Genomic DNA, 25,914 nt, shown 5'->3' on the forward strand with positions numbered 1-25,914 from the left:
TACCCTGTTCCAGCACTTGGGATACAGTGGTAGCAAGTCCAGTACCTCCACGTCTGCAGAGCTCCCGGACTGTTGGGCATCAAAGGGTGCGGCGGCCGTGTTTGGTCACAGGTCACTGGAAAGTGCTTTTGAGGGGGCAGATTGCATGCTAAGACTTAAAGGATTTTAAGTTCTTGAGACCTGGAGAGGCTTGAAGTGGAGCTGGGTCCCTAAAACAAAACCTTAGGAGAATCTCTCAGTGCCTCTTCCCACAACACGCACACACACACTTACTTGTACGCAGGCACATGCATGTGAACAGATGCAAAACTGTGGTGATCACTCAGTTCAGGGGCTTCCAAACCTTTTTAGTAGCAAACTTAAAAAAAAAATCTTATTATTAGTAATTGGAATACATTTATAAGGTGAATTTTATAGCTAATTATGATGAAAATGAATGAGGACCAAGAAGCTTTGATGACTAAAAAAATTTTAAGGCAAGATTTATATACAACAGTTGCCCTTTTATCAAATGCAGGAGCTAATTCACTATTGTATTTGGCTGCACAGTATCGGGAAAATCCTGATTCACACAGATAAGTAGTCACAAAATTGTGGTGTTTTAAAAATGCTCACAAATCCATTCACACTCCTCCCATTGAGTTAGCACAGTGTCAATGTCCCCTCTTCTAGGATCTGGGCTTAGTGACTCGCGCATTTAAAAACAGTTCACCCAGCAATAGCCTTCCGCCCTCACTTAAATTGACAGGAGGAAAGGCTTTATTTACAGGTCTTCTCTCAAATGAGCTTATCTGGCAGTTAACTGCCACGGGGTCTGTTTGAAAATGCAGTAAAAATTCTGCATGTAGGGGCGTCTGGGTGGTCAAGCGTCTGCCTTCAGCTCAGGTCATGATCCCAAGGTCCTAGGATTGAGCCCGGCGTTGACCTCCTTGGGCTCCCTGCTCAGCAGGGAGCCTGCTTCTGCCTCTTGTCCCTCACCTCTCCACTCTGCTCATGCTCTACCTCTCTCGTTCTCTGAAATGAATAAAATCTTAAAAAAAAGAAAATCTGCATTTAACTTCTGACTGCCTCCAAATAAATTTAACTATTAGCCTGTTAACCAGAAGCCTTAGTAATATAGTTAACACAGTTCGTATGTTATATGCACCACATACTGTATTCCTACAGTAAAGCAAGCTAGAGAAGAGAAAATATTAAGAAAATCATAAGGGAGAGAGGCACCTGGCTGGCTCAATTGGAAGAGCATATGATGCTTGATATTAGAGTTGTGAGTTTGAGCCATGTGTTAGGCATAGATCTTACTAAGTAATTAATAATATATAAAAAATAATAATAAACTTTTAAAAAATGTTTAAAAGAAAGAAAATCATATCTCTCTTTGGGACGCCTGGGTGGCTCAGCAGTTGAGCATCTATCTGCCTTTGGCTGAGGGCATGATCCTGGAATTCTGGGATCGAGTTCCACTTTGGGCTCCCTGAGGGGAGCCTGCTTCTTCCTCTGCCTGTGTCTCTGTCTTTGTGTCTCTCATGAATAAGTAAATAAAATCTTTAAAAAAAAATCATAAAAGAGAAATTACAGACCCAATACTGCACTGTATTTATCTTTAAAAATGCATGTACCAGCAGACCTGTGCAGTTCACATCCATGTTGTTCAAGGGTCAACTGTACATCAGTGGGCTCTGATTATTTTGGCATATAGCACATATAACTGTGTCCATTGACTTTTATTAGAACTTTTAAGATAAAAAATTTTAAGTGAAACCAAATGAAAGGTTATAAATTCCTGATGCACTTCTGTATTTGGGAAAAGCTGATTTAATACATACAGCTGCTTCCCTGACCTAGGAGGAAGCAGGCCCAGAAACCCACAGGGCAGGACTAGACTCAGGTCTCCAGCTTTCCAGGTCGCCTCTCTGTGCACAAACATAGGCATAAAACAGGCTCATTTATTCCCTTTGTTCTTACACATTCTGGCCTAAAAGCCTCCTCTCCTTTCCCATAGGGCTCCTCACCGGGGCCCATTTACAGATGGTCTATTTAGTTCATTTTTCTCAAGCAGCTCTCAGAACTGAGATCCATTTGCTAGCCCTGTCTGTCCCCACCCCCTGGTGACTTAGTTGGGGCTCCAGGCTCCACTCCAGGGTACACAGCCATCTCTGGGCCACTTGGGGCCTCCTGGGCCTCAGCCTGATGGGTGAATGGAGCCCAAGGGGCAGGGCGAGTGCAGTGAAACCCCAAGACCCCACAGCTCTCCATCCTTCAGCTTTGCAGTAGAGGCTACTCTCCTCCCTAGTGCAACCCTTGATCCCTCACCCACTCATCATGTGTTGAGCAGAAATACATTTGGAACAGATAACCAGCCCTCTCCTCAGGAAGATCTTTCCATTGTGGAGGGTGGTGGTGGAGGTGGTAGGGGAAATGGGCTTTAAATCCGTGGTTGTAGCTCAGACATTCCAGGAACCCCTACTCTTTTATACAAGTCCTGCCTGCCTACTTCTTGGGTCCAACCTTCCGGGGCAGGGGCCCTCTCCACATGGGTCACCCACCTTGTGTTTCTTTCCTTGGTGCTGCCAGGACAACCGGCCAGCCGTTCCTTCCTCCGCAGGACCGCTGGACCAGTGCCCTATCCACTAGAAGGAACAAGCAACAAGTGAAATTAATGTTAGTAATATGCTTCATTTAACCCAGTGGACCTAATGCATTACAGTGTCAACAAGTCATCCACACACAATACCACGAATGAACTAGTCTGCATTTTCTTTTCTGTGCAAGTCTTCAGAACCCCGCGTGTATTTTACCCTCAGCACCTCGCAGTTCGGACCTGCACGTTTGTTTCAGCGCTCCACAGCCACGTGCAGCCTGGGGCTACTCTCCTGGTCGTGGGGGGCGGCGGGTGGGTTGGGGCATCTAGAGACTTACGGGACCCACACAACTGCCCCTTCCTCAGGGAAGAAACTCCGGGGCCCCCTCGCCGCCCTTCTCGCTGCCCCTGGCTCCTCCGACTGGCCCCTGCGGAACTTGCACCTGCTCCTCCGCGGCGCCCCTCCCTCCTCCGCTGAGGCTTCAGGCTCCAAGGGCCCCCTTGCTCTCCCCGGCCTCCGTCCCAACAGCGCACGGGGGGGGGGGGGGGGGGGGGGCAGGGGGTGCTGCGGGGGGGGGGGGCGGGTGCTGCAGGGCCTCCAGCGGGCCGGGTTGGGGAGCCCTCAGTGGGCCGGGGGCCAGGGGTGTGCTTCTGCGGGCCCCCCAGCAGGCCGGGCCGGGGGACCGGGGGTAGGTGCTGCGGGGGTGCTGCTGCGGCGCCCCAAGCGGGCCGGGCGGGAGGGGGTGCTGCTGCGGGGCCCCCAGCGGGCCGAGCAGGGGGGCCGGGGTGGGTGCTGCTGCGGGCCCCCCAGCAGGCCGGGCCGGGGGACCGGGGGTGGGTGCTGCTGCGGCGCCCCCAGCAGGAGGGGGGCCGGGGGGGGTGCTGCTGCAGGCCCCCCAGCGGGCCGAGCCGGGGGGCCGGGGTGGGTGCTGCGGGGGGCGTGCTGCCGGGCCCCCAGCGGGCCGGGCCGGGCCGGGGTGGGTGCTGCGGGGGGCGTGCTGCGGGGCCCCCAGCGGGCCGGGCTGGGGGGGGGCGGGTGGATGCTGCGGGGGGTGCTGCTGCCGGGCCCCCAGCGGGCCGGAGGGCCGGGGTGGGTGCTGCCGGGGGCGTGCTGCGGGGCCCCCAGCGGGCCGGGCCGGGCCGGGCCGGGGCGGGGCGGGGCAGGTCAGCCAGGGCCCCGCCCCCGCGCCGCGCCTCCGGGGCCGCCCTCCGCCCGCGAGCTCCGCCGCCGCCGCCGCCGCCGCCGCCGCCCGGGAGCCGAGCAGGGCCGGGCCGCCGACATGCTGAGCCGGCTCGGGGCGCTGCTGCAGGAGGCCGTGGGGGCGGTGAGGCCCGGGAAGCGGGGCGCGCGGGGCCTCGGCCGGAAGGGCGGGCGCGGGGCCGGGGGAGGAGCCGGCGGGCGGCGGGCGCGGGCGGAGGGCCGGGGTGGGTGGCGCGGGCCCGCGGGGGGAGGGACCCCCTCCCAGGCTCCCAGGCTCCCAGGCTCCCAGGCTCCCAGGCTCCCAGGCTCCCAGGCTCCCGGCCGCGGCGCCCTTCTGGGCCTCCCCTGCCCCGGGTCGCGGCCCGCGCGGAGTCCTCCCTGCGCCTCCGCGTGGCCTCCCTCCCCGTCGCCCTGGCCCCGGCCTCTCCAGGTCATGCCCAGCCCCTAACTAACCCTTTTCCCCCAACGGCTTCCGGTTTATTTTCCTGCTCCGCGGTCCCAGTTTGCTCCCGGTTCCCGAACTCCTCAGTGCTGGAGGCTCCCCCGTCAGCCAGCACTTTCCTCCCCAAGGTGCCTTCCTCCTCCTCCCCCCACGCTCCTCCCCCCCTGGTCACCTGGCTTGGAAAAAGAGGTGCCCTTCCGCCTCCTGCTGAGCCCCCAGACAACCCCAGGACCTTAGTCCCGCGGGTGCGCCCAGCCTCGGCTCGGGAAGTGCCGGCCCGGCCCGGCCCGGGACGCGGGAAGCGGGACTGTTGGCAGCGGGGTGGGTGGGCGCCGGCCCGGGAAACAGCCCGCCCCAGGCTGTGGCCTCGCACGGCCCAGGCCTTAGCCACACTGACCTTGAGTCGGGAGAGGCCAGCAGCGGGGGACTCCGGCGTGTTTGCGGCTTTCTCTCCGGTTGAAGGCTGGTCAGAGGGTTCGCTGCATTCAGGGAGATAAAAGTGCATGCAGTTCCGATAGACTAGGCCCAACGCCTTCTGTTGAAAGTAACCCTGCCAAGAGCCTGTCTGTAAAGTTAACAGCTCTTTGGTCTCCAAGCAGAAGTCCTCCTCTAATGGATCGATTTAGTAATATCGTGTCAGATTGGCTCCAGAGCCAAAACCGAGCTTATTATAAATGAGAACAGTCTCAGCCTTAAACTTGTGAAGAAAGTGAAAAGCTCCGCCCACCTGTCCCCAGCGCTGCATTCCTGGCATCCAGGTGCTTCCAGGGCAGCCCACCTGGGGAGGGGTTCCAGAATGATTTCGCCTTCCCCTCCCCCTTGTTTCCAATCAAAACAGCTGTCATCTTAGAAAGTGATAGGCCAAACTGCTACATGCTTCTCAGGGAAAACCCCCTACACCGGGCTGGTAGTCCGGCCAGACAGAGTCTTAGTCCCCAGAAGTGAATTTCTGTTGCTTCCAATGCAGGCACTTCAGCCTCCGTAGATGGAGGAGAGATTGGTGGTCAAGGGAGATACTTTTGGCTCCTGAGTATAGGATATATAGACAATGCCACAGAAGCTTGGCTGGCCCCCCTGTAACGGTCAGGAGAGAGGGGAACCCCTCTTCTCCCCTCCACCCCCACCCACATCAAGGGCATAGGTCTTTCCCTGCCCCCAGCAAGTTGCTTGACTTCTTGTCAAGGAGGAAGAGTGCTCCTTCCTGCCCTCTTCTGACAAAATAAGAACAGCAGTTGTTCTGGTTTTTAAAAAAATATTCTTTATTATTATTAACAGAGGTTGTGAAGATTAATAATTTCTCTTTAAAAATAAATCATCTACAATTTCTCTGGAGTTATAATAGCTAATAGTGGATTCAGGTGAAGATGTTCCCCTTGCTTCCTTCTAACAGTCTACTTTGTTACAGTCTGTTACAGTTTGCTGATCATTGGTGCACCCCAGTCTCTTACTCTTACTGGATTGTTCCTTTTCACTGTAAGCCCAGCTCAAGGGTTTAGGAGACTACAAATGAATCCTAAGGCCCATCGCAGAACTGGAAGATGATTATAGTGCCTGTCAAGGGTCAGAGAGCTTTCCTGAGACAAGGAACTATGGAAAGGATGTCTAAGGGAGTTTGCTGAGATACTTAGTAAATATGAATGAGTAGTCACTATTGACAGCGCCCTTTAGGGGCAGGCAGAACTAGAAAACACAGAATCTGAGCCCTCAGGGAGCTCACAGTCTAGTAGAAGAGGTGACTCTAATCCCACAATAATAGTATCACCCAGGACCTGGTGAGAGGCAGGGGCTCCATGTGGATGGTGTGTTTGGTGTTGATCCTGTAAGGGTGCTGCCCTGCACCACTAACTATGAAAGAAGACAAGCTTGCCTGGGCAGCTGAGGGTTGGGGCAAGAGTTTCAGGGCCTCTGATTCAGTGGTACTGCTTCTTTCTCCTGTCTTAATGGCCTTCTAACTGTTCTTGTCATCATCTCCTACATGCAACTGTCAGAGGACTTGGAGGACTCTGCCTGAAACACCACTAGATGTCCTTGAGCTGCACCCCCTCCCACCCCCGCCTGCAAAAAAACAGTCCTGACTTGGTGACTTGATGTTCAGGAGCCCACACACTCAATCCATCCTTGTCCCAGACACGCTTTGCAGAGTTCCTTCTGCAGGAAGGAACTTCCTTCATCTCTAATGATTAAATTCGGGCTCCATTCTTCATGGTTTATTTCCAGGGTAACTGCAGTAAAGCCTACTCTGTTCCAGCCCTCTCTTCCCAGGGGCCAGTTTCCACCTCACCTGTGTTCTCACACCTCTTCCTATAGCTGAGTTATTCAGGGCGGTTTTTATATTGTTCTCCCCGGCACTGGGTGTTCAGCAGCCTTGTATTACATATAGCATCTAGCATGGTGTCTTGTACACAGTAGGCACTCAGAAGATACTTCCTGAATCAATCAGTAGACGCTCAGTTCTGTGATGCAGTGAAGTGTGAGGTTAGAGAGAGAGGTGTCCAGGAACTCTGGTGAGGCCTTTGTGGAGCTGGTGGCCCTTAGCTGGGCCTCACTGGTGAGCCTTTGGATCTAGGCAAATGTAGGGGGACATAGGGCCTCCTGGGCAGAGCGGCCTGAACAAAGACAGAGAGGAGGAAATGAGCACCTGTGGTGACTATTTGATGATGCATTTTCTCCTGTGTATGTTTACTCTTCAAGGAAAGAGAACAAATGCTCTTTCTTGGAGTTTTTGGAAAAAGCAGTTGTTGGAGGTGGAGATGAAGAGATAACTTCTGGAAAAGGGGCAGGTCTGAGGCTTGCTCCTAGCAAAAATAGAATTCCCTGGGGCTGCAGGCTGTGTATCCCCAGCTCCTCTGGCAGCCTGCAGCCTTGGAAAAAAGATGCAAGCATGGTATAAGTAAGATGCTTTATGAATATTATGCTAACACTACACACCTGGCTGAACGAAGCTTTTCAATGGCCTCAAACACAGATTTTTGCAGACTCTCGGATTGAGAAGGACCTGAAAGCTTTGTCATTGCCATGCTTTCCATCCATATCATTTTGATTTTGTTGTTCTGGGGGGTACTCTCCTGTTTTCTCTCTGTGTCCCTTTATTGTAGCATAACTATCTTGAGAGGATCTATTTCTGTGTCTGTTCCCCCCACCAATATTCCTAGTTCTTCCAGGACAGGCCCTATGGAATCATGACATGTAGTAGGAGTACAGGATTTCCAGGAGAGAAGGGGGCTGGGAGAGGTGCTGAGTGATTGTCCTGGAGAAAATGAGTTACTGTTCCCTTTGAGAATCTGGATCACAGGGCCTCCTCCAGGGCCTAGTACCGACCCAATGCTTGGTAGACGGTGGAACACCTGCTCCGAGTGGCAGTGGCAACAGAGCCCGTAATCACTGTGACAACCACTTAGGCTGTGTCTCTGCTCTCTCCACAGCGGGAGCCCAGCATTGACCTGCTAGAGGCCTTCGTGGAGCATTGGAAGTGCATCACGCACTACTACATTGAAAGCACAGGTGGGGCCTCGTTTTCCCTGGCCGGGGGAGCCTTGCATGCAGTGGGGAGGAAGGTGTGGGCAGGGTCACCATGCCAGTCAGAGATGCAGGGAAAAGGTGACAACTGCCAGCCGCACAGGAGTCAAGAATGGGGGCTGGCCCCACCCTGATCTTTCATGAGAGGAACCGTGTCAGGTGGGAGCAGGAACTGTGAAATTGTGCATGTCCCTGAGCTGACTGCAAGGCAGAGGCTGAGCTCCACTCGTCCCTAGCTCCCAGCGAGGCAGACTGTCCAGGCCGGCAGTCCCCAAGTGCCTGTGCTCAGGGCTTACTGATTAAAAGAAAAGAAATGGAATAAATTCCTCTTTTCCCTGAGCTAACTTAGAGGGTGTGTCCCTTATAGAAATTTACAGTAGCAGAAGCTGAGGCATGTACCGTGCCTGGGTCCTTCTCCCTAGCTGACACCTCAGGGAGCCAGCTTTGGGTAATCTGGGCCCATCAGGATCACTCATTGAGGGGGTGGAATCTGATTGGCTGCTTTGTAGTCAGTACGTTGGTATTGGTGGATACACGCTGGTTGCCAGGTAACCCTGTCCTGCATCCCTGGCTTTCTACCTCCTGGTTCAGATTGTGGTTTGATTCCAGTCTACCCCTTTCCTGAAGACTGTATTTCCAGCCTGAGCTAGCCCAAGAAATTAAAAAACAGTCTTTGGACACTCTGAGGAACACCCCCGCCTTCTGAGAAACACCCCCCCCCCCCGGGTCCTTTTAGACCAGGTTTCTCCATCTTGGAACAGTTGACATTTGGGCTTGATCACTATTTGTGGCGCAGGGCTTCTGGGGGTGCATTGTAGTATGTTTAGCAGCAGCCATGGCTTCTACCGACTAGATAGATGCCAGTAGCAACCCCTCCCCATTTCGATAGCCATAAATGTTTCTCCAAACATTGCCGAATGTTCCTAGGGGCAAAATCACCCCAGTTGAGAACAACTGCTTTAAACTGAAGTCTTTTTTTCTTTTTTGAGATATAATTGATGTGACATTATATCATGTAAATTGGGTGTACAATATATTGATTCGATATATGGATATATTGTGAAGTGATCACCATAGTGAGTCTAGTTAATATCCATCACCCTAACTAGTTACCAATTTTTTTTTCTTGTCATGACAAGTTTTAAGATCTACTCTTAGCAATTTTTAAATATGCAATACATTAACTATAGTCAACAGGCTGTAAAACATTCTCAGGACTTATTTATTTATTTATTTATTATTTTTGTTTTTTGTTTTTTAAAGAGAGAGGGGGCAGAGAGAAATGGAGGGAGAGAATATTAAGCAGGCTCCAGGCCCAGCGCAGAACCTGACACAGGGCTCTCTCTTACAGTCCTGAGCTGAAATCAAGAATCAGACACCCAACTGACTGAGCCACCCAGGCGCCCCAGGACTTATTTATTTTTTGACTGGAAGTCTGTACCTTTTAGACTGATATCTCTTGACAGCCCCAATCTACCAGGATGTAGGAAAAGATCCAGAACTGACTCAGGTCCACCTGGGGCTTCACCTGAACCCAATCCACTAATTTCCAGAACAGTCCCTAGACCACAGGTATGGGGGTGAGTGAGGTGAGCTCTGTTGCTGAAAAGCCAATGCTTTCAAGAAAAGCTAGGGGGTGCTCCAAGGCTGGTCCCAAAGCACCAAAACTTGCTTTACACAAATACTCTCTACCTGAGACTCTCACTAAGAAAGCTCCAGCTTCTCCATCAAGACCTTTGCATGATGGAACAAGTTTGCCTCCAAACCCGTGGTCATGCACAGATTTTTTTCTCCTTTGTAAAAAAAAGTTGTTTCTCCTATCTGCCTCTTGTGAGTGTAAAAAGGACAGGATGTTTACCTCTCAGGAAGCTCCTCCAAGACAGCTTCTAAATTCAATGACAGAGAACCTTGAGCCCACGGCTTCTCACTCAGGCCCAGAGCTGGCCTGAAGCCTGGGCAGTGTACCCTCCTATATGCCCCAGGGTTAGGAGAAAAAATGATGCCACTTCCCTCTGATAAAGTGCTAGAGTATGTACATGTTCCCAGTCAGAAGGCTGTATCCTGGGTCTCATCCCAAAGGTATTTTGTTGTTGTTTTTTTTAAGATTTTATTTATTTATTCATGAGAGACACAGAGAGAGTCAGAAACATAGAGGGAGACGCAGGCTCCATGCAGGGAGCCTGATGTGAGACTAGATCCCAGGACCCCAGGATCATGTCCTGAGCCAAAGGCAGACTTTCAACCACTGAGCCACCCAGGTGCCCCATCTTTTGTCTTTTTAGGTTTAGAGGCACCAACTGTAAATTTCTACTTCCCCATGTCTTTGTTCAAAGCAAACCGGTAACTTGGCCTTTCTCCAGGGATACCCTCAGTCTCCTTCCACCCCTCAGACCCCATGGGTTTGACCTCATCAAGCCAAAGTGCCACTCTTCACCCCACTCACCCTCATTTCCTGAATCTCTATTAGATGAAAACACCCCTGCCAAGAAAACGGATATTCCCTGGCGGCTGAAGCAGATGCTGGACATCCTGGTGTACGAGGAGAGGCAGCAGACAGGAGCTGGCGAGGCTGGGCCCTGTCTAGAATACTTGCTGCAACACAAAATCCTGGAGACCCTATGCACACTGGGCAAGGCCGAGGTGGGCAGGACCCTGGGGTGCCCCTGGAACCTTCCACCCAAACTGGAGCCCTCTGACTTCTAGGCTCGTCCACCTGTGTTTCCATCATGTCATGGATTTGCGCCCATTGTTTAGTCAGGGTTCATTTGGAGAAGGTGTGCTAAGAACCAGGCATGTGCCAGGCAGGATCCTGAATGCTGGGGATACAGTGGTAAAGAAAACAGACAAAACTTCTAGTCAGAGAGAGGTGGGTAATTGGGCGGCCCACACATAGTATATTCAACGATGACAGGGTTATGGAGAACAGAAAAGCGGGAAGGGGAATCGGCAGTGTGGGAAAGCCAGTTTCTTTCTTTTTTTTTTTTTTTAAGATTTTATTTATTTATTCGTGAGAGACACACAGAGAGGCAGAGACATAGGGAGAGGGAGAAACAGGCTCCATGCAGGGAACCCAATGTGGGACTCAATCCCAGGACTCTGGGATCATACCCTGAGCCAAAGGCAGATGCTCAACCGCTGAGTGTTATGTTTTGGTAATTCTTGGTAATATTTCAGACTTCGTTATTATATTCATTATGGTGATCTGTGATCAAAGATCTTTGATGTTGTTGTTGTCATTGAGGGTACTACAAATAGTGCCCATGTAAGACTGCTCCACTGACCAGCCATTCCCCATCTTCCTCTCTCTTCTCGGGCCTCTCTAATCCCGGAGACACCATAATATTGAAATTCAGCCAACTAATAACCCTACAGTGGCCTCTAAGTGTTTAAGTGAAAGGAAGAGTCACATGTCTCTCACTTTAAATCAAAAGCTAAAGTGATTAAGCTTAGTGAGGAAGGCACATTGAAAGCCGAGACAGGCCAAAAGCGGGCCTCTTGCACCAACCAGTTAGCCAGGTTGTGAATACAAAGGAAAAGTTGTTGAAGAAAATTAAAAGTGCCTTCCAGTGAACACATGAATGATAAGAAAGCCAAACAGCCTTATTGCTGATGTGGAGAAAGTCTGAGTGGTCTGCATAGATGAAACCAGCCAGGACATTCTGTTAAGCCAAAGCCTATCCTGAGCAAGGCCCTGACTCTCCTCAGTTCTGTGAAGGCTGAGAGCAGTGAAGAAGCTGCAGGAGAAAAGGTGGAAGCTGCCAGAGGTGGGTTCATAAGGTTTAAGGCCAGAAGCCATCTCTACCATAACCCAGTGCAAGGTAAAGCAGCCAATGCTGGTGTAGACACTGCAGCACGTTCTCCAGGAGATCCAGCCAGGATAAGTGATGAAAGAGGCTACACTGAACAACACATTTCCAATGTAGAGAAAATGGTCTCTATCGGGAGAAGATGCCAGCTAGGACTTTCATAGCTAGAGAGAGGAGAAGTCAGTGCCTGGCTTCAAAGCCTCAAGGAACAGCCCGAACCCCTCCTTAGGGACTAATGCTGCGGGTGCCTTGACGTTGAGGCCAGGGCTCATTGATCATTCTGAAAATCCCAGGGTCCCGAAGAATTATGCTAAGTCCACTCTGCCCCGTGCTCTGTGAACGGAGCAACAAACCCTGGATGATGGCACTTCAGATCACAACATGGTTTATTGAACATTAAGACCATTGTTGAGAAGTACCGCTCAGAAAAAAATATTCTTTTCAAAATACGACTGCTTATTGACAATGCACCTGATCACACGTGAACTCTGATGGAGACGTATACTGAGATAAATGTTGTTTTCTGCTCACATAGCATCCATTCTGCAGCCCAGGGATCAAGGAGTCATTTGACTTTCAAGTCTCATTATTTAAGAAATACATTCTTTAAGGCTGTTGCTGCCATATATAGCGATTCTTCTGAGGGATTTGAGCAAAGTCCATTGAAAACCTTCTGGCAAGGATTCACCATTCTACGTGGGTGCCATTAAGAATATTTGTGATTCATGGGAAAAAGTCAAAATATCAACATGAACAGGAGTTTGGAAGAATTTGATTACAACCTGCATGGATGACTTTGATGGGTTCAAGACTTCAGAGGAGGAAGTGTGGGGGAAAGAGCAAGAGGAGTAGAACTGGAGATAGAGCCTGAAGATGGAACCAAATGGCTGCCATCTCATGATCAGATGAGGAGTTGCTGCTTGTGGATGAGTAAAGAAAGTGGTTTCTTGAGATGGAATCTACTCCTGGGAAGACTCTGGGAAGATTGTTGAGATGACAACGAAAGATTTAGAGCATTGCGTAAACTTAGTCGATAGAGCAGGGGTAGGTTGGAGAGGACAGACGCTAGATTTGAAAGAAGATCTACTGTGAGTAAAATGTATCAAAAAGCATCTCCTGCTACTGAGAAATTATTCATGAAAGCAAGAGTCCATCCATGTGGCCAGCTTCATCGGTGTCTTATTTTAAGAAATCCCCACAGCCATTCCCACCTTCAGCAGCCACCACCCTGATTGGTCAGCAGTCACCAACATCGAGGCAAGCGCCTCTGCCAGCAAAAAGGTTACAACTTACTGAAAAGTCAGGTGATAGTTAGCATCTTTTAGAAATTATTTTTATGTTTTTAATTTTTTAAAAAGATTTTATTCATTTATGCATGAGAGACACACACAGAGAGAGAGACATAGGTAGAGGGAGAAGTGGGCTCCCTGCAAAGAGCCCAATGCGAGACTCAATCCCAGGACCCCAGGACCATGACCTGAGCCAAAAACAGATGCTCAACCACTGAGGCCACTCAGGTGTCCCAAGAAATTAATCTTAAATTAAGATTACATACGTTGCTTTTTAGAACTAAAGCAATTGCACAATTAATAGACGACAGCATAGTGTAAAAAAACAAAGCTTTTGTCTTCACTGGGAAGCCAAAACCTCAATTTTACTGGCTTTATTGGATATTCACTTATCGCAGTATTTGCTTTATTGAGGTGGTCTGGAAGCAAGGTGTGCCTGTAGTGAGGCAAGTGACTCACGGTGACAGAAGACAGGATGGTGCTGTGGGCTGTGGGGGAGGAGCATTCCTGGCAGCAGGCTTGGCTTCACCTGATGGGCACCCTGCTTCTTGACCCCGCAGTACCCCCCGGGCATGCGACAGCAGGTATTCCAGTTCTTCAGCAAGCTTCTGGCCCAGGTGCAGCATCCCCTCCTGCATTATCTCAATGTCCACAGGCCCGTGCAGGTAAAGGACCAGGAAACCAAGGGGTGTCTGAGGGTCAAGCCCCATCTCTTCCCTGCTACCTCATTCTTCTAATTTGCTTCCCTTCTAGAAGCTTCTCCGACTTGGTGGGACAGTCCCCGGATCCCAGACAGAAAAGGAGGAGGTACAGTTCACCACCGTCCTCTGCTCAAAGATCCAACAGGACCCAGCTCTACTCACCTATATCCTGGAAGTGAGCATCTCGGAGGAAAAGAAGCGGGAGGGCCCAGACCCCCAGGGCCAGCCCCTAGGGCCCTTCTGAGGAAGCAGAGGGTGGAGCAGGTATTCACGTGCCTCAGCTTCCCCTATAGCTCCACGCTGAGGCCCGGACAGCCAGCACATCCTGCCTTCCCAAGGGGGCACCGTGGGGAATGGTCTGCACCACAACCTGGCTTCACCCGACCTTCTTTGCAGGGTAAGAAGATGGTCAGTAGGAAGAAGTCATCCAGAGAACCCAGCACCCTGCCTAGAGAGGCAGCCAACATCCAAGACAAGGACGACCCTCACAGCAAGGCTCCTGACAGGAGTTCCGGTGGGGCCCGGGCCTTGAGCCCCCAGCCGCCTGCCGAGATGGAGGAGCCGGGTGGAGGGGCTGCAGACAGCAACCTCATCACATCCCTGATGGGCTTGTGCAAGAGCAAGGTGCTGGCTGCCGAGACAGAGCGGGCAGGGGTGAGGAGGGCAGGTGGCTGGGAGGGGACTGGGGGTTAGATGTATGTCCCTGAAGCGGTCCCCTTATCTCCCCAGAAAGGTCGGGTGGCTCTGAAGGCCCAGGAGAACCTGCTGCTCCTGGTAAGTGTGGCTTCGCAGGCAGCTGCCACCTACCTGGTGCAGAGCAGCCCTTGCTGCCCTGCTGTCGCCGAGCATCTCTGCCAGCTGTACCAGGCCCTGCCCACCTTCCTGGACCCAGCAGACATTGCCGCTTTAGAGGGTATCAGCTGGAGGTAGGCGCTTGGGCTTGGCTGGGAGCCGGGCTACAGCTGCAGGGGATAGAAGCCCTCCCTGCCCTCTGGTAGCCGTTCCTCTGGTTTTCCAGGAGGGTAGGGACCCCTGCTGGCCACCTTCTTCCTGAGGGCACCACCCATCCTTCTGGGGCTTTCCCTCCAGGGAAATATCATTTTGCTTCACCTCCCTCACCTCACCCCCCCACCCGCAATAGAGGGTGCAGGGAGAAGGGGCCCAGGTTCTGGAACATACCTGAGGCAGGCCCCATAGCCCCTCCCTCACTCCCTCTCAGGCTGCCCAGCGCCCCATCTGATGAGGCTGCCTTCCCTGGCAAGGAGGCCTTGGCTGCCTTTTTGGGCTGGTTTGATTACTGTGACCACCTCATCACGGAGGCACACATGGTGAGCAGGAGCCGGCACCAGCAGGGCTCTCTGTGGGGCGGGGGAGGGTGCCCCACGGTTCACCCCACTCCCTTCACCGTGTCCACCTTGAGGACCGAGGGGTCTCTTGAGAGCTAGGCAGGGCCCCCAGCCTGCCTGTTGCGTTAGACACTGTGCAAGGACACAGTTGTTTCTCAGGGGAAAACTGTCATGGAGGTAAAACGTGCATAAGACATGCTCTTTGGCACCTAGGTGGTTGCAGACGCCTTGGCAAAGGCTGTGGCTGAGAAGTTATTCGTGGAGATTCTGCAGCCCCACCTCCTGCATGTGTGAGTCTCTGTTCCCTTGGGCACGGCCATGGTCTGGATCCACTGGCCCACCCCACCGAGTCCCCTCCTGTCCCTAAGGCCGGGGGTCTCCTCGGCCATAGTCACGTGGGTCTGTGGGTCCCATGGTTCATATTTGCCAGGTTTGGCCCCTGACACACGTGGCTCAGAGCCACATGGGCTGACGAAGGCCTCCAGCTCTTGGACTCCAGGGCCTCCAGAGGGCTAGGGAGCAAGCAGGGAAATACCAACCAAGACATAAGGAACCCAGGAAAGGGTGCTGTCATCCTCACATTCATTCACCCCTGGCTCCCTCTCTGGTCTCCCCTCCCCTGCCTGGCTCTCAACCCCAAGGAGGCCTGGCTCAGTGCTCTCTCCCTGTAGTTCAGAGCAGAGCGTCCTGACCTCCACCGCCTTGCTCACGGCCATGCTGCGTCAGCTCCGCTCCCCGGCGCTGCTGCAAGAGGCCGTGGCTTTCCTCCTGGGCACAGAGCCACAGCCTGCAGCCCCTGACGACGGCCCCCGCACTCTGTGCACTCACCTCATCGGGCACTGCGACCACCTCTCTGACGAGGTGAGGTGGGGGGGGGGCACCTCGTCCTTCTGGCTCCCACCAGCCCCCACCCAAGGGATTTCCTGAGGGCTTCTCCCTGCTTGCATTAGCTTACCGGGTGGTACTACCCTTGAGGCATCGAAACACATACCCCCCAAAAAGCATGACACAGTCATGGCGGCTTTTGTCACATAGTAATCATCTGTGATCAGATATTCGCCGGGTGACTTTGTCTTCCAAACCTACTCATACTCATTTGGCTTTTTGGAGGCTCACAGCTCCCCTAAGCTGGGTGAGGCTGCTATTCCATTCATTTCTCAAACCTGGGAACCGAGACACAGAAGCGCCAGTTGGCTCATTTGCTTGGTGACAGAACGCGGGGGGCGGGGGGCAGACTTCCGGCTCCCACACCAGCACCCACTCGCTACCCCTGGTCTTGCCTTATCCGAGGGAGCCATTCCTAGGGACTCCTGCTGACCCTTTCTCACCCAGATCAGCATCACCACGCTGCGGCTATTCGAGGAGCTGCTCCAGAAGCCACACGAGCGAATCATCCGCAGCCTGGTCCTGGGCTACCTGGAGGGCCGCCATTATGTGGCCCGGGGCTCACCCGAGCCCGAGAGCTACGAGGACACCGTGTAAGTGAAACCCCGCACCCCTGGGACCCAGTACGGCCCTCAGTACCCCGCGCTCGCTCATTCCTTCATTCCTGGTGCCACTTGCCGGCCCTGGCCACAGAGATTTGGAGGAAGACCCCTACTTCACAGACGGCTTCCTCGACTCCAGCTTTCAACCCTCTGCAAAGCACCCCCCGGCCCCCCCCACCAACTTGGATGGCAAAACAGCCGTGACTGAGATCGTCAACAGGTAGGGAGCCGCTCTGGAACCCGAAGCCACTTGAGGTCTGTTCCATCTTTGGCCAGAGCCCTGATGAGGCACAGCCCAGGAGGGAGTGCGCCTTCAGGGCTGGAGTGGAGCAAGGAGGAACCGGGTGGCCCAGGCGGTGCCCCTCCACACCCAGGTCTTGTCTCTCAGTTTCCTCTGCCTGGTTCCTGAGGAAGCCAAGACCTCAGCTTTCCTGGAGGAGACCGGATATGACACGTACGTCCACGATGCCTACGGACTGGTGAGTGTCGAGGCCCATGCCCACTCCTCAGCCCTCAGAGTCATGGCATTGATAAGCCCCACCTCCTCCGTCTGTGATCTGCCCAGGGTGCTCCCTACTCCAGCCAAGAGCTCAAGTCCATCCCTCCCACGTGGTTCCCTGTGTCTGCAGGTGCCTCCTGGCCACTGGGCCTCCCTCCTCAACTCTCACCACTGTTTCAGTTCCAGGAATGCAGCTCCCGAGTAGCCCCTTGGGGCTGGCCCCTGGGTCCCACACCCCTGGACCCCCATGAACCCGAACGGCCTTTCTTTGAGGGTCACTTCCTCCGAATGCTGTTTGACCGCATGTCCCGGATTTTGGAACAGGTAGCCAACAGGCCTGGGCCCTGGCTACAGGGTGAGGGCCGGCAGGAGAACTCAGGCAGGTGCCTCTAGAGCCCATCAGGACAGCCGCCCAGCCCTGGGGCTTGAGTCCTCTTTGGTGCTTCAGCTCCAGACCCCCCCACCCCTCCCCCTTCTCCAGGCGGGAAGCCCCGTCTTGCCTCTGCCCCACACGCCCTAACATGTCCTGGCCCTCAGCCCCAGGGAATCCATGACACACACACACATCACGTGAGACTCCCACCCCCGCACACGTTCACACCGGCCAGGCGCCTTGCTGGGGGAGTGCAAAAAATGCTCGCCGCCCCCTGCCAACCCTCGGCTTGTCCACCGTGTTCCCTACAGCCATACAGCCTGAACCTGCAGGTGACCTCAGTCCTGTCCCGGCTTGCCCTCTTCCCCCACCCCCTTATCCACGAGTACCTCCTGGATCCCTACATCAACCTGGCCCCTGGCTGCAGGAGTCTGTTCTCTGTGCTTGTCAGGGTAAGGATGTCGGAGCCCAAGGGTGTGTGCCAGTGGGGTGGCAGGAAGGGAGGGGAACAGGAAGGAGGGTGGGGGCAAGGGCTGCAGGAGTGGGCACCCCGGACAGCTCCGGGGAAAGCACAGGCACACACACCCACCGACCGTGGCATGGCAGAGCTAGGGGACCCTGCACGAGTGTCACTGGCCCCCACCTCAGTCCTGTCTTATTCCTGCTCTAGGTGATAGGGGACTTGATGCAGAGAATTCAGAGGGTCCCCCAATTCCCAGGCAAACTGCTCCTGGTGCGCAAGCAGCTGATGGGTCAGGTTCCCGGGGAACAGTAAGTAACCCAGGGCAGTGGGTGCCCAAGGGTGGACCCTAGGGTGGGAAGGCAGCCTGCTCCAGGGTAGTTGGAGGAACACAGGCCAAGGGGTGACGGTGGCCCATCGCTGAGCTCTGTCTTCACTCAGAGGAGTCTGGCACTGGAACGTGCCTCCTGGGCACCAGGATGTCATACTGGGCACACTCCCACCACCTCCCAGCCATGACTCCCATGCTGTCTCCCTCAGGCTGGACCACCAGACCCTCCTCCAGGGTGTGGTGGTTCTTGAGGAATTCTGCAAGGAGCTGGCTGCCATCGCTTTTGTCAAGTTCCCCCCACATGGACCTCACCTGCACCTATCCCCTCCCCGAGAAGGGCACGTCTGAGCCAGGAGCAGGACAGGACACCTCTGCCCGAGAGCTGCCTCCCACCTGGCACTGCCGCCACCTCCTGCCTCCCAGGGTGGGGGCTCGGCTCCATCTCCTCTACATCCCAGGCACCTCTGCCTCTGAGGAGGCCTGGGCTTCCACTCCAGGTTCACTCCAGGAGACCCGGGCCTGTCAGCCACATGAGACTGGGTTCGGGGAGTGGGTCTCCAAGGTACCAGAAGCCACGGAGCAAAAGAGATGGCCTCCCAGACAGCATGGTGTCCTTGGGGCCTTCTCAGGGGAGCTGGGTAATTGCCAGGTGAGCAGCCAGGCCCAAACCCTCGCGTGTTCTGTGTCTACGGGCCATTTCCGGGGCCAAGACCTATGGTCAGTCCCAGGGGCACAGAGGGGAGTGAGTGATGGTTCTGAGGCTGGTCAGGACTGCAGGCCAGAGAGATGGGGGTGCAGGAGCCCTGTCTCTGACACAGTAGGTGCCACAGACACTGCTGACACTTGACATTTTTTTCTCTTGCCTTCTTGGCTTAACCAGTGGCAAAGGCACAGTGGATGGCCAGGGAAGCCCACTCTTCCTGCCCAGCCCTCCTAGAGACTGTTGCAAAATTCCCAACCGCCTCGTGGCAAATATCCAAAGCCTGCTCCGCGCCCAGGCGGGGGCAGCTGCTAATGAGAGCCTTGGTACAACTGCAGCCAGGGCGGGAGAGGGCTTGGGAAGTGTGGGGGGGCTGGGTGCCAGGCTCCGGCTCCAGCTGGTTTCTCTCTGGCGCCTCTGAACCCGTCTCGGCAGGTCCAACACACCTGGGCAGAGGGGCTCAGAGACCGGGGGAGGCCAGGCCTGGCCCTCAGCATTCCACCCTGCCGCAGTGTCCTTGATGGAATACTCTTCCAGGAGAGCCAGGGAGCTCAGGACTGACGAGGCCAGGACGCCCACCTGACCCCAGGCCCCCAAGGCCTGGCGGGGAGGTGCTGGGGCACAGGCAACCAGTTGTAGTGTTGTTCTCCCTACGTGCCCTTCACGGCTGGGGCTGCCACCCCACCCGGCCCGAATCTGTCTCAACCTGCAGGAACACACAGGCGGCGCCAGGCATTACCTCACAGCAGGACTGCAGTTGCTGGCTTCGCTCCTGGGCAAGGAGGAGCAGGCCAGAGCCTCTTTTGCTTCCTTTTCCTGCCTGTGCCGCTTCTAGAAGCCGGCCGCAGGTTGCCAGGAGGTGACATGAAAGAGGAGGAACTCAGTGACCTCTCCCTCTCCTGCATTCCTCCAAGCTGCGGAGGACTTAACTGCCGCTCTGAAGGACACCGTGCCTGTGCGTGCATGCGTGTGCGCGCACGTGGGAGTTGGTGTGGGACAGGACAGCCGAGCTCATGGGCGAACCGAGTCTGCACTCTCCAAGTCAGAAAATGTTTGAGCGTCCGGGAGTCACAGATCCTCTCCTCCTCCATCCCCTTCAGCATTTGCACTGCGTCCCCCCAGACGACACAGCAATAAATGATTTGGTTGCATGGACACAGCGCCCCTGTTCTGCACCCTTCGTCCCTTCGTGTCCTCCTGCACAGGACTCCACTGCTCATTCAGGCCCTTCTTCTTCCCCAAGAAAGATTCCTTTTCCAACACTGGAGCGGAGGGGGGTGGTGTGCTGGGGGGGGGGGGGGGTGGCAGTGGTGGTGGTAAATAGAGACAGGCTCTGGCAGTGCAAATCTGATGTTCCTCAGTGCCTGCCAGGAACCAGGCTCTTTCTTGGCCAAGCAACACTATTTCTGCCCAGCTTACTTACAGCTGAGAGCCAGCTAGCCTCGGAGACACTGGGAAAGAATGGGCCATCTGGAGCATCTGTATGCGAGTCTCATTTCGGGGTGTTTATGTCGTGGGCTGTACGAATGCTGTAGTGGGCCTCCTATTTTTAAAAAGCTCATCCTTAGGTGCATTTGTGTGGGGACACTTTCAGGAAGGTAGCTGAGAGAACTCCAGAACGGAGCAAGTTGAAAACTTAGGGCTAACGAGTGGCTCTTACCTTAGTATGTCAGAATCACCGGATTGCTTTTTACAATCCCTGTGGAATCAGTGTCTCTGGGGGATGGGTCCCAAGTTGTTTTTCAAGCTCTCCAGGTGATTCTCTTGGGCAGGGCTGAAAACTACTCCAGGCTAAATAAAGTGGGAGCAAAGACTGCCCTTTGACATGGACTGGTGGGTCCCTCAGACACTGAGAGAAGTGAACCAACGTGAAAGGGTTTGATTCCATCATGTGGGAGATGTTTGTCCTCAGAGGAGACAAGAGGATTCCTACCACAGCCTAAGGCCAGAAAGACAAGACTCCAGCTTCAGATTCATAACCCTAGGATCCTTTCTGGGTTTATGGCAGCCAAGAGAGGATGGGATGGGGGGCCCTTATCCTGGTCCATCAGTGTTGGAGTGCAGCTACCTCAGAAGGAAGGTCTAATCAAGTGTTCTCTTGCCCAGAACCAGAAATCTGTATTACATGCAGTGAGTAGCACACGATAAATCTTCTTTGTTTACTTCCTATGATTTTTCCCTTAAATTTTAGTAAAGTTCTTTTTTTTTTAATAATAATACTTTTTATCATGATTCCGCTGGGCTCAGGAGAAATGAATAAAGGGTTTCGGTCTGGCTCCGGCTGGAGTTGTAGAAAGGCAGGGGCAAGAAGCTGGTGGCCCGCAGAGTGATGTAGGGAAGGAGCAGGGGAAAAGAGGTGGGACTGGCTTTTACTTTACAGCTCCTCACCCACCTGAAGCTCCCAGTGTTCTCACTGCCCAAACCCTGGAGGGGATGTGGACACAGGCAGGCAAGAGAAGGAGAGCCCCAGTGGGCCACAGAGGCTATGGTGGATGGCAGGAAGCCTGCCCACCCCAGTCACTTGCTGTCTGGGAAGAGCTGGGAGGGTGTGGTGGGCCAAGGGAGGAGCTTCCTTCTTGATGCAGTCCCCTGCTTCCTGCTCACTTCCTCCCCACAGACACATTTAGGCAGGAAGGCAAAGCAAGTACCACCTATTTACTCAGCAAGGGGCCCACTCCCTTGGAATGACCCCCCCCCCATTCCCACCCCCACCCCGCACCCAGTCTGTGTTCTAAGTGCCTAAGAACCTGGAACCCGGATGTAGGCCTTTACTGAGGGGAGCATGGAAAATGATAAGTAGATGCCATCTCAGGTTCAGAAAGTTCTCTCCTCCCCTTAGGGAGTAGTGCCCTCATCATGCCCACAGAGTAATTAGATCCTTGAGCTCTGAACTCCTTGTTTGGTTAAAGTCACTGTCCTTTTGGTGCAGTGTAGGGACCTGTTCCACAGAAAAGGAAATTACCCTGAGAACTAAGAGAAGCACCTGCTCCCAATGCAACAAGACTTCTGACTGCCAACCTCCTGCCTCCCTCAGGAAGGCAGAGCCACGGTAGGGGGTGGGGCACAGGTGCCTGGCTCCTTGCACCACGATGGCACCTTCCTATCTGTTGATTGGGACGACCGATGATTCCTGAAGCCTCTGTAAGAGCTGGCTTTGTAGGTCTTCCTCCATCACCTTCCACCAAAAAAAGTTCTCACCCCGAACTTTTGGGGGCTCACTCTGCATGCCTGGGTTCCGAAAAGCCACAGTCACCAGCACATTCAAGCAGATGCCATCTGCGTGGTCCTTGCCCAGGTGCTGCAGTCCAAGCAACCCCTTGGTCTCCACTGCCAAATGGTGCAGGGTCAGACATTCCTGTAGCAGCCGCAGGATGGCCATCTTGATGCCACCCCTTTGCTCCATGGGACTGAAGCCACAGGCAGTGATGGGCAAGTGAGGCATCCCCTCTGTGCCCACCAGCACCCACACTGTCTGGACATTGGTAAAAGTGGCCACGAGTCGCTGGCAGACCAGACTGCAGGGAAGCTCCTGGGGCAGAAGAAGAGGGTGCCTGGCTTGCTGGCGGTACCGGGCAGCTAGCTCTACTAGGTGCAGAATGTCCTGGGCTCGCAGCGGGGTGGGCAGGGAGCTTCGTGGGTACCAGCCAGCCTGCAGGGACTCTGCATCTGCCTCCTTGGGAGTCTTGAGAATTCCACCTGGAGGAGATGTCGAGGATGGGGTTGGGAGAAAGGGTCTCTGTTGAGAGAAGTCCTGGGTCCGGCAGAGTAAATGGTCACCCAAGGATCCTAATCCTGACCCAGGGTAATGGGATTGGTGGGGGCTGGGATCTGGAGATGCCAGGCTTGTCCTGGACAGAATAGGGGCTCATCGCACCAGAGGACAAGCTGAGGGGAAAGGTGTCAACTGCCCCCTGCCAAACACTGCCACCAGGTGGGCCATACCTGTGGCTTGAGCGAGGAACACAAAGCGGATCCAGGATGGGCCCCGCTCCTCCACAGAAAGCAATGTCAGGGGCTCACAGTACAGCCCGGCCTCCTCCTTCACCTCCCGCTGCAGGGCCTCCACGATGGTCTCCCCAGGCTCCATTCTCCCCGCGGGTAGGTACCATGATCCACGGCACTCTTTCTTGGCCTCCTGGATCAGTAGAACCTCATCCTGAGGGGAGAGAGAGGATCCTCACCCCCACCACAGCTCCGCTGCAAACCTGCCCTTGCCCCGGGGGTGAGATCCTATCTCAAACACAGCCACCCAACACCCCCTTACTGGTGCACACCTCAAACCGTTGAGCTCTCCAGGGGACTGGCCCTTGTGTGCCTGGGGGCCTGCAGCTGTCTGCAATTTACCCTTCTTTGCATTCAGACTTCTGTTTTGGAAAGGGGTGAAGATTCCTGGGAGCTATTTCAGGGGCTGGGGATTAGGCCCCACAGGGAGCTTTGCCATGTGTCCTGCACTGATTCCTGTCTATATGCCTCTGTAGATCTCTCATCTCCCCTGGTGGTTTACGAACTGCTTGTGGCAGGGCCTCCCACTGGGGCCTAGGCTTTGAAATACCCACTCCCCAAGCCCATACAACTCCTACCTATGACCCCGGCCCCTTCTAGCTGTCGTGGCAACAACTTGTACAAGGATCAGTAGAAAAGAGCAGCGCACAGTGGGACAGGAGGCCCGAGTACAAGTGCAGGTCATGCCATTACTGTTCATGGGACCCAGAGGAGGTCTCTGAGACACTGGGCACATCTTTGAGCACTCTAGGGGCAGGCACTGTGCTCGATTCTGGGGAAAGAAGAGGAATAAGGCAGGCCTCCTCTCGAGACACTGAGGCCTACTGGGAGGGAAGAAACAGGCTCCGGGCCTCAGATTCCTCTTCTGTATAAAGGGATCAGCTCCGGGCTGGGCCGCACAAGGCTCAAGGCTCGGATGCAAGTGTGAGTGAGAGTGCTTTGCAAAACTGGGAGCACCACGCACTAGGAAGCGGTGGCTCCTGCCGGGAGGTCCTCCGTCCCCACCGGGGCTGGCTGCGCTCACCTGCTCGTTGAGGAACACGGCCAGCACCACGTAGCAGACGTTCTTCCGCAGCCGCGCCGGCGCCGGGGGCTCCCCGGCCGGCTCCGAATCATAGCCGTGCACGCTCACCCCCTGGCCCCCCAGCACCGCCGCCAGCACCCTCGCCAGGCCCTGCGAGGCCATCGGGTCCCCCGGGGCCGGCGGACGGAGAGCGGCCGCAGCGCGCAGGGCGGGACGCCGGCGAGGCTGCGGTCGGGCGCCCTCGCCCCCTCCCCCTGCCGACCCGGGCCCGGCGCTCGCGAACGCGGAAGCGCCCGAGGAGCCCTGCCCGCTGATTGGCTAGGCGTCACCGCGGCCTGCGCGGATTGGCTGGCTCGCGTCGGTCATCGCGGGGCGGGGCCGGCCGGGAGCCCGCTAGGAGCGGGGTAGGACCCGGGCGGGAGCCGGGCCTGGGCGCTGGGCGCTGGGCGCTGGGCGCCGGGCGCCGCCGCCGGGCTTCTGCGTCTCTGTCGGTTACCCCCTCGCCTCCCTCCGCGCATCTCCAGTCGCCAGCCTCTCTGACTCCTCCAGCAAGCACTTGTCGGCGCGGGTTCCGACGATGACGTCATCCAGCCTGCGGGCTGCGGAGCGCCACAGGAGCCGGCGACGGTGACGTCACAACAAGCCAGATGACGTCACGGAGGGTGGGGGAGGGGCCGCGGCTTGGACCCACCGTTCATACGCCTACCGTGGCGTTGCCCAAATTGATCACTTCCCAGATAACCTTATTTCTTCGCAAAAAATGTACCGCATGTCTCCACGGCAGGGGGAGCATTAGCTCCTGCCTTGGAGGGGATTCTGACCCTGGAGGTGGACATAGACATATAATGAAAAGTCCCTCAAGGGTTATAAGCCAAGTGCTAAATGATTGGTTTGGGCAAGAGGTGTGACAGGTGCTCAGAGGAGGGAGGGAGCAGGGCTGGGGTGGTCAAGGTGTGGTTGGCGGTGGGAGGAGGGGGTTTGGGGCAGAAAGAGGGCCTGTAATCAGCCAGCCCCAACCTTCATCGGTGTCCTGGCCCCTTGCCCGCTGCATGTCCCACGCAGTTTTAGGGCCCTCTCCACTGCAGACTGAGAGCCCTGGGAGGGCAGGGACCAGGTCCTGCTCCTTCCGCTTTGTTCCCCGCACACCGAGCTCACAAGGCCTGGTGGCCTGGCGCTCTGAGAGCAGGGTGTGGGTTGTTTTGGCGAGTTCCTACTTCTCTCCCAGACTGACCTTTCCTCCTCAGAGCTTCCTTTAACCTACTCTTAGGACAGGAAGGCAGGGCCAGCTGGAGTGAAACTATGAAGGCAGCCGAATCGGAGCTCCTCATTCCCAGTTAGGTCTCCCCTTTCCCTCCTGCCGGCTTCCTTTTGGGAACGTGTTGATAAAGCACTGGACTTGGAACCAGATGTCCAGCCGCAGCTCACTGGCTGGCCCTGTGCCCCTGGATGAGTCGTGGGTCTTAGTTTCCTCATCTGTAGAGTAGGCTCATAATAGCCCTTCTTCCACAGGGTTGTCAGGGAGGTGAACCGTCCTGGGAGGAGCTCTGTAGACTGTTGTACAGGTCATCATGACCAGGCAGCCCAGCCCTCAGGGTGAGCCCTCCTGGCCACAGCACTTGTTGCCGCCACACAAAGGCCCACTGTCATGAAATATGCCTACAGGACCACCACAGAGCTGTAGTCTCAGGAATTCCAGCCACACCAGCCTGACCTCCTTAGGTGCCTCTCACATAGGGAATTGACTGCAAGTTCCCTGGGGGCAGGGCCCTGGATTAGGTGGGGGGGCATCCCTGCTGCCCCTGCTGGACCCTCAAGCATTTGAGGCACTTGGTGAACACTGCTGCCACCAGCCCTATCCAAGGCCTCTCTCCTCCCAAACACTGGGACTCGCGGGGCTGAGAATCAGGCCTCAGGGACCACAAAGCAACTTGTCAACATATTTGCTGTGTGTATGTATCTACACGTCGTCCTTTTTCACATCTGTGAAGTGGGGATAGCGTTGGTCCCAGACTCCTTTCTGCCTCCCAGGGATGATTTGAGAGAGAATGAGGTCATGTCTGGCAGGGCTCTGAGAGCCTCAGAGGCAGCCTAAGATAAACACCAGACTGCCTGGAAGAGCAGACTGCAGCAAACCACGGCTCCACGCTCCCATTATC

General features: G+C 55.0%; 2 protein-coding genes and 1 long non-coding RNA gene across 5 annotated transcripts; 1 reads left to right on the forward strand and 2 right to left on the reverse strand.

Moving 5' to 3' along the window:
• Positions 1 to 452: 452 nt before the first annotated feature.
• LOC140593831 (uncharacterized) lies at positions 453 to 4,327 on the reverse strand. The gene is made up of 2 exons (XR_011994153.1): positions 4,236 to 4,327; positions 453 to 2,630 (listed from the first exon to the last, which is right to left on the reverse strand). It is a non-coding gene; the product is annotated as an uncharacterized lncRNA (long non-coding RNA).
• On the forward strand, positions 3,790 to 19,887 carry FHIP2B (FHF complex subunit HOOK interacting protein 2B). 2 transcript variants are annotated; one of them, XR_011994144.1, is made up of 18 exons: positions 3,790 to 3,906; positions 7,647 to 7,725; positions 10,208 to 10,380; positions 13,396 to 13,500; positions 13,589 to 13,711; positions 13,933 to 14,160; positions 14,266 to 14,462; positions 14,756 to 14,864; positions 15,096 to 15,172; positions 15,554 to 15,743; positions 16,215 to 16,360; positions 16,461 to 16,589; positions 16,758 to 16,848; positions 17,049 to 17,192; positions 17,553 to 17,693; positions 17,912 to 18,012; positions 18,242 to 18,681; positions 19,168 to 19,887. XR_011994144.1 is itself a non-coding variant. In XM_072719428.1 (17 exons), the coding sequence occupies exons 1-17, from the start codon at positions 3,862 to 3,864 to the stop codon at positions 18,378 to 18,380; spliced, it is 2,217 nt and encodes a 738-aa protein (XP_072575529.1). In that variant the 5' UTR covers positions 3,790 to 3,861; the 3' UTR covers positions 18,381 to 19,887. The 2 variants fall into 2 exon arrangements, 1 of the variants encoding a protein (XP_072575529.1); XM_072719428.1 differs by having other exon boundaries at positions 18,242 to 19,887.
• Positions 19,888 to 21,485: 1,598 nt separating this feature from the next.
• NUDT18 (nudix hydrolase 18) lies at positions 21,486 to 24,138 on the reverse strand. Of its 2 annotated transcripts, none has more exons than XM_026007955.2 (3): positions 23,759 to 24,138; positions 22,675 to 22,888; positions 21,486 to 22,428 (listed from the first exon to the last, which is right to left on the reverse strand). In XM_026007955.2, exons 1-3 carry the CDS (start codon positions 23,918 to 23,920, stop codon positions 21,833 to 21,835), a joined length of 972 nt encoding a protein of 323 aa, XP_025863740.1. In that variant the 5' UTR covers positions 23,921 to 24,138; the 3' UTR covers positions 21,486 to 21,832. The 2 variants fall into 2 exon arrangements, with proteins under 2 accessions (XP_025863740.1, XP_025863741.1); XM_026007956.2 differs by having other exon boundaries at positions 22,675 to 22,867; positions 23,759 to 24,024.
• Positions 24,139 to 25,914: the final 1,776 nt, after the last annotated feature.

This window comes from Vulpes vulpes, chromosome 9 (genome assembly GCF_048418805.1).
Source record: "Vulpes vulpes isolate BD-2025 chromosome 9, VulVul3, whole genome shotgun sequence".
Classification (NCBI taxonomy): domain Eukaryota; kingdom Metazoa; phylum Chordata; class Mammalia; order Carnivora; family Canidae; genus Vulpes; species Vulpes vulpes.